This window comes from Gekko japonicus, unplaced genomic scaffold, assembly GCF_001447785.1.
Source record: "Gekko japonicus isolate JY-2015 unplaced genomic scaffold, Gekko_japonicus_V1.1 scaffold714, whole genome shotgun sequence".
Taxonomy (NCBI): Eukaryota; Metazoa; Chordata; class Lepidosauria; order Squamata; family Gekkonidae; genus Gekko; species Gekko japonicus.
In genome coordinates this window covers 665,788-678,967 of record NW_015166444.1, presented here as the reverse complement: position 1 = coordinate 678,967, position 13,180 = coordinate 665,788, and the positions used below count along the sequence as shown (strand labels likewise).

Sequence of the window (13,180 nt, the reverse complement as noted above, 5' to 3'; positions counted from 1 at the left end):
CTTGAAAGTCAACATAAAAAAAACTAAGATCATGACATCCGGCCCCATCACTCCTTGGCAAATAGAAGGGGAAGTCGTGGAAGTAGTGTCAGACTTCACATTCCTGGGACCCCAGATCACCGCAGACTGTGACAGCAGCCATGAAATTAAAAGACGCCTGCTCCTTGGGAGGAAAGCGATGGCGAACCTAAACAGCATGATAAAAAGTAGAGACATCACCCTGCCAACAAAAGTCCGCATGGTCAAAGCAATGGTATTCCCAGTAGTCATGTATGGCTGCGAGAGTTGGACTATAAGGAAGAATAGATTCTTTTGAACTATGATGCTGGAGAAGACTCTTGAGAGTCCCTTGGACTGCAAGAAGATCAAATCAGTCAATCCTAAAAGAAATCAACCCTGACTATGAGCTACAAGGTATAGGTGGAACACTCTGGGGCAATGATGTTCTGTATCCTTGGTGCTTGGGGGGCAGCAGTGGGAGGGCTTCTGGAGTTTCGGCCCCTCTGGTGGACCTCCTGATGGCACCTGGAGTTTGGCCACTGTGTGACACAGAGCATTGGACTGGAAGGGCCATTGGCCTGACCCAACCTGGCTTCTCTTATGTTCTTATGGAAGTGCCATCAAGTTACAGCCAACTTATGGCCACCCCGTAGGTTTTTCAAGGCAAGAGATGAACAGAAGTCATTTGTGATTGCCTGCCTCTGCTTGGCACCCCTGGACTTCCTGGGTGGTGTCCCATCCAAGTACTAACCAGGGCTGACCCTGTTCAGCTTCAGAGATCTGATGAGATCAGGCCAGCCTGGGCCATCCAGGTCAGGGTACTTCATCAGGTAACAGGTTCAAAAAAGAAAAAGAAAAAGGGGGGGGGAGAAGAAGAAAAGAGCGTAGAAGCATAGAGCAGGCTCTGTTTAGTGCAAAGCCCTGATTTAACACAGGAAATCCAAAGCTAGACTGCTACCAAGCCTCAGCTTGAGAGTCTCCAGCATGTGAGACTCACACGCGTGCATGTGCACACACCACTATTTCCATTGTTAAATTGTTCTTCCCATTAGGAAATTTTGCCTATCATTCAACGGAAATCTACCCTCCCGTTACTTAAACCCATTAGATCTAATCTTGCCTCCCGAAGCAGCAGAGAATGCCATTCTGGCCCTGTGTTACAGCTGTTCAGATCTTCAAAAGACAGACGAATATGCAAGGTGATGTGTAATTAAGCCAAATGCAGACAACAATGGACCTGTAACACCTAGCAATCGTTCCGATCTGACGTGTACCACTTAGAGACATATCTGTATGGTTTCGAATGGGGAACCGTCCTTTGCAATTAAAGCTCGTTGCAGAAAATAGCACACACGCTGGATGAAACCATTATTTGGATCTACATTGTGAAAAGTGACTTATCAGGTTTCGTGGGTAGATATCCCAAACATGGGATGCCACCTTTGGAAATGCAGACGTATTTGTGAAAATAAAGGGAAGGGATTCAGACATCCCAAGCTAGCATCAGCCGTCCCAACCAATAGAAGAGAATGTCTCGAGCATCTGAATGCATAATTGGGAACACGAATAGAAGAATAAGCAATTTGTGCTCCAGAGACTTTGTCTGTGCTGAGCCAGTAAGCATGCATCATGCTAATATAGACCAAAAATGGGGTGGAACAGAGTTCTGTTGTGTTGGGTTAGACTGAGGGAAGGACCTAGAGGAGAAGGTAAAGGTTCCCTTGCTCAAAAGCCAGTCGAATCCGACTCTAGGGTTGCGGTGCTCATCTCCGTTTCAAAGCCAAAGAGCCAGCGCTGTCTGAAGACGTTTCCGTGGTCATGTGGCTGACATGACTAAACACCAAGGCGCACGGAACGCTGTTACCTTCCCACCGAAGTGGTACCTATTTATCTGCTTGCAGTTTCTTGCTTTCGAACTGCTAGGTTGGCAGGAGCTGGAACTAGAGACAGGAGCTCACTCCGTCATGTGGCACCCGGGTCTCAAACTGCTGAACTACCGACCTTCCACAGCCTGCAGTTCAGCGTCTTAACCACTTGAGCCACCGCAGCTCCTTAGAGGAGAAGAGTTATGGGTATTTTAGGCTGTTAGGGCTTAAATGACAATGTTGTTGTGGCTGCAATCATATGCACAATTAGACCCGACATAGGTGCGAATGCTGGGCGGATTTAAAGGGTGTGATCAGACAACAACATCTGGGAAGCGCCCTGCAGCTGTCGGCAACCCGTTCTACTCCGCCGCAGAAGCGGAGTTAAAAGGCATCGGGGGAAATCTGGTAGTAAACGGGTTGTGTCGGACCATGGACGGCCTTTCCCCGTGTCCGATCGCTCCAGTGTGCTCTCATGCCATCAAGATGGTTTGAGAGCCAGTTTGGTGTAGTGGTTAAGTGTGCGGACTCTAATCTGGGAGAACCGGATTTGATTCCCCACGCCTCCACTTGCACCTGCTGATGTGACCTTGGGTCAGTCACAAGCTCTGGCACAGCTGTCCTTGAAAAAGAGCAGTTTGTGTCAGAGTTCTCTCAGCCCCACCTACCTCACAGGGTGCCTGTTGTGGGGAGGGGAAGGGAAAGGAGTTTGTAAGCCGCTCTGAGACTCCAAGTGAAGGGCGGGGTATAAATCCAATCTTTTCTTCTTCTTCTTCTTGATCAGGCCATCCTGACTCATGCCGTTGTTCACACCCCCCCTTCTCAGTATGCGCATCATCGCAAACTCCATAGGGAGCCCTCAGTGCAGAGGTGCGATTCATAGATTCCTCATTTAAGTGCATGGGAAACAAACGGCACCAAAAAACGACTCACCCGCAGTTGCGTCTGATCACACACTGACGGACTGCGCCCGCAGCTTCACAGGGAGGTGTGATCGTGCAACTGCGGGTCAAATTCCTCCCGAGGAAATAGCCTTGCTTCCCCCCCCCCCCCGCTTAAGGGTCAAATACCTCCCGAGGAAATAGCCCTACTTCCCCCCCCCCCGGTTTTATCTGGCGTGTGTGACCCCAACCTCATCGTTCCAAAGGGCAGTCATGTTGGTCGGCAGCAGAACATCCAGATTCGAGTCCAGGAGCACCTTAGAGGCCTCTCTGGTGCTTCCTTCCCAAGTGTCCAGATGATGAAAATGTCATTAATAAATCTCAGGTACAAGAAGGAGCTGCGGTGGCTCAAGTGGTTAAGACGCTGAACTGCAGGCTGTGGAAGGTCAGTAGTTCAGCAGTTTGAAACCCGAGTGTGCTGCATGATGGAGTGAGCTCCCGTCTCTAGTTCCAGCTCCTGCCAACCTAGCAGTTCGAAAGCAAGAAATTGCAAGTAGATAAATAGGTACCACTTCGGTGGGAAGGTAACAGCGTTCCATGTGCCTTGGCGTCTAGTCATGCTGGCCACATGACCACGGAAAAGTCTTCGGACAGCGCTGGCTCTTCGGCTTTGAAACAGAGATGAGCACCGCAACCCTAGAGTCGGAGTCAACTGGCTTTCGAGCAAGGGCACCTTTACCTTTTACAAGAAGGGTGTTCACATTTCACTGGTGGTCGTGGAAAGTACTGTCAGGTCACAGCTGACTTATGGTGACCCTATAAGGTTACCAAGGCAAGAGATGTTCAGAGGTGGTTTGCTGTTGCTTGCCTCTGCGCCACGACCCTGGTATTCCTTGGAGATCTCCTATCCAAGTGTTGGAATCTCTGGACTCGGTTCTGCCAGGGAATCATGAAAAAGTAGCAGAACCGCTCAAGGCTTTAACAGCAGAGCTGGGGCTAGGTGTGGCCACAGACTTACAAAGGTACACGGAGTCAGAAATCAGTTCTACAACTAATAAGCAACTTTTATTAAAGGAAAAACATGCTGGAAAGGGCAGGTAAGAGACAGATATAGATTACCTACTCTAACTAACTAGATGGTGTTGGATGCTGGATGCATGTCCAGCCTCCATGGTGCAAGATGGAGAAACCGTGCACCTTCTTTTGTGTGCGAGCGAGAGAGAAGTGTGAGAGAGAGCAGAAACAGAGGAAATTGCCCCTAAGAGTAGCATTCTACTTCAAAAGAAAGGATCAGGTAGCAGGAAGGAAAAGGATGTTCTATGTGTCCTGACCTCTCTGTCTGTCTAAACTCTTTGGTGACATCTCTCAAGTCTGAGACAGGAGATATCGCAACGTCCTCCACTTCAATCCCCAAGTACTAGCCCAGGCCAACCCTGCTTAGCTTCCAAGATCTGGACTATCCAAGTCAGGGCAGCATCTCACTTGAGGTGCTAATTGTCTATGCGCTTCTCCTCTGCTCTAATCCAGCCAATTACATTGTGCATTGTACCTCTACACCAGGGGTGGCCAAACTGTGGCTCGGGAGCCGAGTGCGGCTCTTTCACACATATCATATGGCTCCCGGCTGGCTCTCTATCTATTTGCTCTCTCTCTTTCTGTCTGTCTCTCTTCCTCCCTCCCCCCCCTCCTTCCCCCATCTATTTGCTTTCTTTGTTTATCTCTCTCTCTTTCTTTCCACCTCTTTCATTCTCTCTTTCCACCTCTCTGTCTCTCTCTCTCTCTCTCTGACAAATAAATAGAATTAGCAGACAAATAAGATCAAAAGAACACAAGAGAAGCCAATGTCAGATCAGGCCAATGGCCCATCCAGTCCAACACTCTGTCACACAATGGCCAAAAATACCAGGTGCCATCAGGAGGTCCAGCAGCGGGGACAAATAAATATCATTGGACAAATAAATATCATGATCAATATCTGTTTCTACCCCTTTTGTTTTTATTTTTGGCAGTCTTATTTAATGTTAATAAAAAGCAAATTTGCATATTTCCCAATAAAACTGTGTGTGTAATATTTGTTCATGTCTTGTGGCTCTCAAACATCTGATGTTTATTCTGTGTGGCTCTTACGTTAAGCAAGTTTGGCCACCTCTGCTCTACATCCTGAGTGCCTTCTTTTGCAACACCCCTTCCATCTTCTGGCCGGAATGTAAGAACTCATCGATCCCCATTCCAACATGTATCTGGCAAAGGGACTCTTGGAAGCTTATTTCCCCCAAATCTTATTGGTCTCAAAGGTGCTCCTGCCTTCCAATCTGAATGTTGTTCAAGAATCACATGGCAGAGATCTCTAGGCTCTTTTAATAGAAGAAACGTCTGGTAGTTCTGCCAAATGTCACCCACGAGGCCCCCACCCAATTGTTAAGGATGACCAGGCTGTTAATGCAGAGTATGTAATCTGGGTGGGAAATCTTGTGAAAACCGCTCCAGTAAATTACCTGACTCCACAGGTAATTTCTGATTAGCTCGCTTCTCTCCCCTTGGTGCTGTGGCTGTTTCCATAGCAGCTAAATCCTAAGTAAAATGGAGACATCTGGTCCAAAGTCAGGGAAAGATCACTCAGGGGAAAGGAACCGGGTGGAGGACGGCCGAGAGAGAAGACATCCTTGCAGAAAGTGAGCGGTGGCGGCAGCACCTGTAAGTGACACGTAGCAGCTGGAGCAAAAGCCCAGGAGTGTCTGGCAGGGCCCGGAATGATCAATCAGGAAGGCAGAGGGCACGGGAAACAGGCAGAGGGTCAGATCGGCATTAGATGGGTCGAGGCATCAAGAAAATAGCTGAGCAAGGTGCACAGCCATCCTCAGAAATTTCACCCGTCTTATCAAAAACCTTTGGATTCGTTTTGAAAACACTCAAGGAATTTCCCCCCCAGCTGAGCCTACACGAACAACCTGAAATTTTGGTTTAAGTTAAATCTGGGGGCGACTCTGCTAAATGTTATGGTCATGCTGTGTTGCATCACCCAGGGTGGGTGCTAAAAAGAGCTGGGATGTCGCTGTGACGCTCTGTGTGCTTAGCTCAGGATGGATGCAGACGAGCAGGCGTCGTATAAGGCATAGCCCTCATCAGACTGTACCATTTTTGACTGCGAGAAGAAGCATAAATGTTTGACTATCTACGTTTTTTTAAAGTTCTAAGTTTGAGTCCAGTGGCACTGGAGACCTTTAAGCCCAACAAAGTTTAATTCAAAGTATGAGCTTTCATGCATGCACACTTCAGATACGTTTCCTCTTCTTCCTCTTCTTCTTTTTTTTTCTCTTCTTCTTCTTGGAAGAGGATTTAGCTACATGATCTACAACTTGCCATCTAAAGTGAAACTGTCCAGAAAGGATTTAAACATGCCGCTTCACTCCAAAGAACGTGATTTTCTTCTAGTAAGACATTTCTGTACATCAGTCCTCTACACAAGACATGCAAACAGCTATGGGTGTTTGCGGAAAGGGGAAAACAACCTTATCTAGATAATCCAGGAATATGTTTATAACTACAATCATATGTAAAAAGCCTCTGCACGAATGCATGCACTACTCCCTACACATCCATATTCACAGTTGTTCTTCAACACAGGAACACTTATGATATGTTCTCTGTTATGCCAAGCACAGACGACTATCCACGCGGGTACTATAGCAAAGGAGTTGGATCAGACACAATTTTTGTTTGCTTGCATTAAAGCTCCTGCGCAGATGGAAACACAAGAAAAAGATTGCAGCGACTGCTTGTGCTAAGTCAAACTTATTGCATCCCGACTTGTGTTTCTGCTTGTGCAGGATCTCTGCAACTGATATCTAGTCATCATAATAAGAACGCACTAGGTGTTGCGCAAGACCTTGCAGAAGCAAAACAACACTCAGTCTGGTTACGTTTCTGCTGGCACACTGCCAGACCCAAGCCAAGATCATCACCAACTTCAAACAAGTCTCTGACATCGAGAAATCCCACAGTTGAAAAGAGGGACATTGCCCACAACAGGGCACGCAGTGGATAACATGTCTTACCTTTGGGCGAAATGTGTCTCCAAGTGATCATGGGGTCTGGCCTCCCCGTGGCTATGCAGGTGAGGCTGATGTTGCCACCTTCGTTGATGGAGATGTCTGAAGAGATCTCAACAATTTTGGGAGGAACTGCAAAGACATAAGGAGAGAATGAAACATGGCTAGTCAAGCTGACAATGATGATTCTAGCACTCCTGGCTTCTTAAAAAGTGGACCAGTGAGAGCAGTTATGGCATACAGCCAAAGGCCATTGCAATTCATCACAAAGAAGGTAAAACATAAATAATAAATAACAGCAGTAAAATAACGGAATGTAAAAATACTCATCATGTTAAAACATTTCACTCTTCAGAGACAACTTTTGCTCACATTTCCTTGGCTGCCAAGGCAAACAACAACACCGTGTATGAAATGAGCGGGTCGGTATCCAAGAGAAGAAAATTCAGCTTCTCTGCTCATGAGGAGGAGTTTAAGACCTTCAAAAATGTCGCAAGAAATGTGGTTCTAGGGCAGGAACCAGAGCTCTGCATATATACAAAATGCACTGGAGTTCATCTGATTCACACACAGGGATGAGATGAGATGAGATGAGACCCACAAATCTTTCCAACAAGTGTTCCAATGTCATGTTCACACTGCGGTATAGGCAATCACTATGAGGCAAACCAGAGGTTTTTGTAAGGGAACTGCACAGTTTTTCCTGGAAGTGACAGCAATGAGTTTCATTGAACTGTAATATTTTGGTCAAGAAGGATCTGATGGATCCTCTAGTCTGACCATCAAACTCAGAGTGATTCTGCATTGGCTTTTCCCTCTTTTGTTTTACAAACCCAGGTTGGAACAGAAATTCCCCTCTTCCTTGCATGCTGCTTTCACTTCTTTTGATCATCGGATTTTATGGTACCCTCCACACTGCATGCTGCTTTTGTTTTCTTTGATCACTGGATTTTATGGTGCCTTCTGCATAGATTTATGGCCAGTCAGGGTGACTTTGCAGTCAGTATGGTTTTGCCCTGAGGTATCTGAATGTGGTTTTGAGCTGCACTTTATCCTCCCAGTTGAGAAAAAGTGAAGCGAATGCTAGATGCAGAATCGCCCTCGGACAACCTTCACTCGTCCAGTGACATCTCCCTTAGGTCTTGGCCTCACATGTTGGCTTTTGCTCACCTTGATGTGTGAAACTCCCTCCCAGGATGCCTGTGTGATGCCACTTCCTTCTCTTCCTTCAACCGCTTCTCAAAATCCATTTCTTTTGTGGAACCCGGACTTTGACTCAGTTTTTATTTTTAGTTAGCCCAAAGTCTAAGCCAAGAGCCCCCAACCTTGTAGAGCCTGCTGGTACTTTTGGAATGTTGAGAACATTGAGTGGGCACCCACCACCAAATGGCTGCCATGGCAACTGGGTGCCATCATCAAATATTTGGGGTGGGTCTAAAGTGAAGCCTTATCTTGTGATGAAAAAAGAGTGCAGACAGAAAGGCTATCAGAAGAAGAAAAAGAAGAAGAAGAAGAAGAAGTTGAATTTATACCCCACCCTTTATTTGGAGTCTCAGAGCAGCTTAACAACCTTACAATCTCCTTTCCTTCCTCTCCCCACAACAGATACCCTGTGAAGTAGGTGGGGCTGAGAGAGGTCTGACAGAAACTGCTCTTGAGAGAACAGCTCTGAGAGAACTGTGGCAGAACCAAGGTCACCCAGCTGGCTGCATGTGGAGGAGTGGGGAATCAAACCCGGTTCTCCCAGATTAGAATCCACGCTCCTAACCACTACACCAAACTGGCTCTGCTCCAAAATTAGCTCTTTGCTTTGGGGGAAATATGCTCTGGGAAACAAGGAATGGACAAAACAAAACATATTTGCTAGCACCATTGTGCCCAGGGGCACCACAATGGGGATCGCTGGTCTAAGCAGTGTTACTGTACACCTGGTGAAGCCGGAACATCATGTAGAATTTTATGTATTGAACAAAAACCTGTGGTTTCCTGGCCCCTTATTTAGCACAGGATCGATAGGGTGACCAGGGCTGAGAGCCTTCATGGCCTTGGCGCCCTGAGGCACGACAGAGAAAGGAGACCCATGCCCCCCATTACCCATCCCGCCTTCCCTCTGTTCCTTCCTTCCGGCACCTTCCCGTGTGTCAGTCACTGGTGCAGACGCAAGCTTTTCCCAGGGAAGCTGGCTGAGTGCAGAGCAACTGCAGTGGCCTTGCATACATTGCCTCTGACGCGCAGGTAAGTAATTTATTGATCCGTAAAGCACTCCGAGACGCTCAGGAAGGGATTATGTCATGCCAACGCCGTGCAATAAAATAAAAAATGATGGACTTTTTGTGAACACGAGGGTGATTTAGGGTTTGTAGCTGGAAGTGTAGTTAAAGTACATTTTAAGTGGAAATCAAGGTAGGTAATGAATTACTCGACGTCCGGGAGAGGCTGCCGGGAGTTCGTTTTCTCGGCTTCTGACTCAGGAGCTAATATTCTAACTGTACGCTAGAGGACAATAGAGGATCAAGCACAGACTGCCGGCATTGGATGGGGTGGGGAAGGACATTAAGTGAAGCAGCATCTCCCTGCTCCTAGTAGCTGCCACTTAGTAAAAGTGGGATGCTGGGAAGGGGGTAAAGTAGAAAGGCAAGGTCCAGGCACTGGGCAGTGTCCCTTGCAGATGTCACCTTATGGTAGAGATGCCATTGCACCTTTTATTTTGTGAAATGCATCCCATGAAGAATCAACAGACAGTGAGTCAAACCGGCACTTGTGCTTATTTATTTATTTAAAACACTTTCTATCAAATTAGGGCCTTCAAGGTGCTGAAGTTGTTCCCTCAAACACATTCCCCCCCAAGACCAGTTCATCTGTTACCTGAGTGGTATAAGACCCATGGCCCCATACCCTGATACAAGGCCACACTGGTAAAGTTGAAAGCTCATTGGGAGCATCCCCTTCCATGAGGTCCCTCCCCCCCCCCCCCACTGTGCCTTCTGCGTTGGAGCTCTTGAGGCCTCAGAACTGGGGAAGGCAGGAAACCATCTGAGCACTACAGGCCCCTTCTTTCCTCCCAGTTTGGTGTAGTGGTTAAGAGCAGCGGACTCTAATCTGGAGGTTTGATTCCCCACTCCTCCACATGCAGCTGCTGGTGTGACCTTGGGTCAGTCACAAGTTCTCTCAGAGCTGTTCTCTCGAGGGCAGTTCTCTCAGAGCTCTCTCGGCCCCACCCACCTCACAGGGTGTCTGTTGTGGGGAGGGGAAGAGAAAGATTGTAAACCGCTCTGAGTCTCTGAGTGAAGGGTGGGTTATAAATCCTCCTCCTCTTCTCTTTCTCCCCCCCCCCCGGCAACATTACTCTGCCTCCATTTCTGCCTTTGTCCTGCTACCTTCCTCCTTGGCCTGTCTGTGAAGGCTGCCTTTTATTTCCCTCTCTGGTCTTCCTCCCATCTCCTCTGTCCTTGAGGAGCCAATCATCCACCACTCCGCAGTCACCCGGTAGCCCCTACACCTGGGTCTGGCCCAGCCTTGCCTGTTTCCTTGGTCCAGGTGTTTTTCCTCAGTCACGCTGGCTTGGATCCTGTAGATTCCCTTGTCTGCCTTAGGCAGATAACTTGTTCCCTCTGTGGGCCACGGACCAGGTGAGTATCCCAGCTCCAGGACCTCAGTGTCTGTGTGGGGCTGAGTTCAGACACTCATGCAGAAGAGAGATCCAGCATGTTGTAGTGGCTAGACTGTTGTATTAGGACTTGGGAGTTGTGCAGGCAGGAGTAGAATTTATGAGATCTTGGCCAATTCCCAGAAGATACCAAAGGGTATCAGAGAGCTGTTGAATCAGTGTAGGGGGAAACAGCTCAAGAAATGCAGGAAGTGGGCTTTACAGGTGGGCAACAGTTCTGCTCCTACAAAACGGAGGTTCTTCAAAGCAGTTCTGAATGATGGGGATGGCATATGATACAAATCAGATTAATGGAACGTGAAAGATAAATCTGAATCCAGCCTATACAATTTAGGTGATGCATGAATCCAAACATTTAGTCGTGCTTTTTGAACGCCTTTAAGAAACCATTTTTTTTAAAGTGCCGAATCTTGCATCTTACCTGCACAATCTAGAGTTTTGTCAAATGGGTATCACATTTGCTTCATTTGAAGCCCTTTTCATCGATTCATTTGTATGCAACCACTTCAGACTGGGAACGTTTGGTTTCTTCCTCCATTTCCCGATATATCACAATAGTGCAGTCTGTTGCTCCTGAACCAGTGTCATTCCACCAGCAATACAGAAGTTCAAAAAACTTTCAGGTAGGCTGCTTTTGAGGACTGCAGCACAAATAATTGGCTCAAGGTGCAGGGGAAAGTCCGTGACCACAGGAAGCTGCCTTGTACTGAATCAGACCCTTGGTCCATTAAAGTCAGGATGGTTTAGTCATACTTGCACATCCCCTTCAATTCACTCAGTTCAGCATCTCAGACAAAGGTGCTTCCCCAACCCTCCTACCTGGGATCCTTGAACCAGAGATGTCGGGAGCTGAACTCGAGCACACCTGCATGCAATGCTTCTGTTCTACCACTGTGCAATGGCCCCTTCCCAAACTGATTTGGCATATTCAGAGTCTCAAACTCACACCTTAAGAAAGTGAGCACATGGACACACATGAAGCTGTCTTATACCCAGGGCTACTTTTGGGCAGGAACCGCACAGGAACGGAGTTCTGGCTGGCTCCCAAGTTGGCCACACCCAGCAGGAACTCACTAGCATAACAGGCCACACCCAGCAGTAGAAACTCATTAGGATTGGCTACATTAGGGGTGTGTGGCTTAACATGCAAAGGAGATCCGGCCACAAAAAAAGGCCCTGGGTTTTGACAACAAACAAGGTAAACAGAATAAGAAGCAAAAGGTGGGTGTGGCTGGATGAGCACACTTCTGGTAACATGGGAATGCGGCCCAATATGCTAATGAGTGGTGCAATCAGGGGTGTGGCCTAATATGCTAATGCGTTTCTGCTGCTGGGTGTGGCCTATTATGCGAATGAGTTCCTGCTGGACTTTTTCTACAAAAAAAGCCTTGCTTATACCAAATCAGACCATTGGTCCACCCAGGTCAGTATTGTCTGCTCAGAATGGCAGTGACTCCTAGGGGTCTCGGGCTGAGGTCTTTCACATCACTTTTAACTGAAAATGCTAGGGATTGAATCTGGAACCATCTGCATGCCAAGCAGATGCTCTACTGCTGAGCCATGGCCCCTCCCCATTACATACTGCATACATGAAGCTGCCTTATACTGAATCAAACCACTGGTCCGTCATGGTCAGTATTGTCTACTCAGACTGATCGCAGCTCTCTAGGGCCTCAGGTAGAAGTCTATCACCTACTATCTGGTCTTTTCAACTGGAGATGCCAAGGACCAAACCTGGGCCCTTCTGCATGCCAATAGATACTCTACCACTGAGTCACCACCCCTCCGTGCAGCCTTTCTTCCCTTGTACTGTTCGAGAACAACACCTTCTTAAATGGAATGTGGCTGCTGAACACAATTACTGAATCCTGATGCCAAATAAAGATTAAACATTATTTGCATTATTATTTGGGCTGTCAACCGATTAAAGTTTAATCTATTAATTAATCAATTAAATGTAAATACCTTGGCATATTACCAAAAGCCCAATATAAATGTCTGTGTGATATCTTGAGGGGGGAATGTGAGATAACACAATCTAATAAACAAAAGCTATCCTTAATTGCAGGTCTTGGCAGTTTTTTGTTTGGGATCTAGGAGCCAGTCCTCAGATTTAGAAGCCGGAGTCATTTCCCCCCCAGGCTTCAAGGTTGCTTATTTCAAGGAGCCATACGTTCTATTCATTTCTGCCATTAAATTTCATTCTAGCCTATTTTCATCGTTTCTTGTAATTTTATGAATGCTGATAATAAAAAAGTTGTATATAAATAAATAAACATGGGTTGTTATCACAATAAAAAACTAACCTCTAACCCAGATATAAAATACCCATTTTCAAAGAACCTCATCATCACTGTAAATAAATACATTTATTTTAAATCAACTTGGTCCCAGGGGTTAACTTTCAGATATGCCCAAGGGGATGTTAGGATCTCAATGAAAACATTTTCAAGATACTTTGTGGCTCCAGCTTCCAGTACTTAGGGCACATTAATGCAAAGTGAATGTTATATTCTGTCTTTTCATGCCACGAATATCCACCTCACACCTAACGATCAGGATGAGATCGTGCTTCCAAAGTTAGCCAAGTCCCACGCCTGTTAAAGCTAGGGAGAGGAGAAGGGATGGCCAAGAAATTTCCAGGGCAGACAGACCCCAGCTAAGAGACTGTGTTTGAGACAACAACAATAACAACAACAAAAACAACAAAAACCCCTT

General features: G+C 46.8%; 1 protein-coding gene across 5 annotated transcripts in view; it reads right to left on the bottom strand.

Annotated features, from left to right (window-relative positions):
- The window catches only part of NTM (neurotrimin), a 558,359-nt gene that overhangs the window by 170,108 nt on the left and 375,071 nt on the right, over positions 1–13,180 (bottom strand). For all 5 annotated transcript variants that reach the window (XM_015411989.1, XM_015411990.1, XM_015411992.1 and 2 more), the window contains exon 3: positions 6,802–6,927. In XM_015411989.1, coding sequence (XP_015267475.1) covers positions 6,802–6,927 — 126 coding nt within the window. The remainder of the gene's footprint in view (positions 1–6,801; positions 6,928–13,180) is intronic.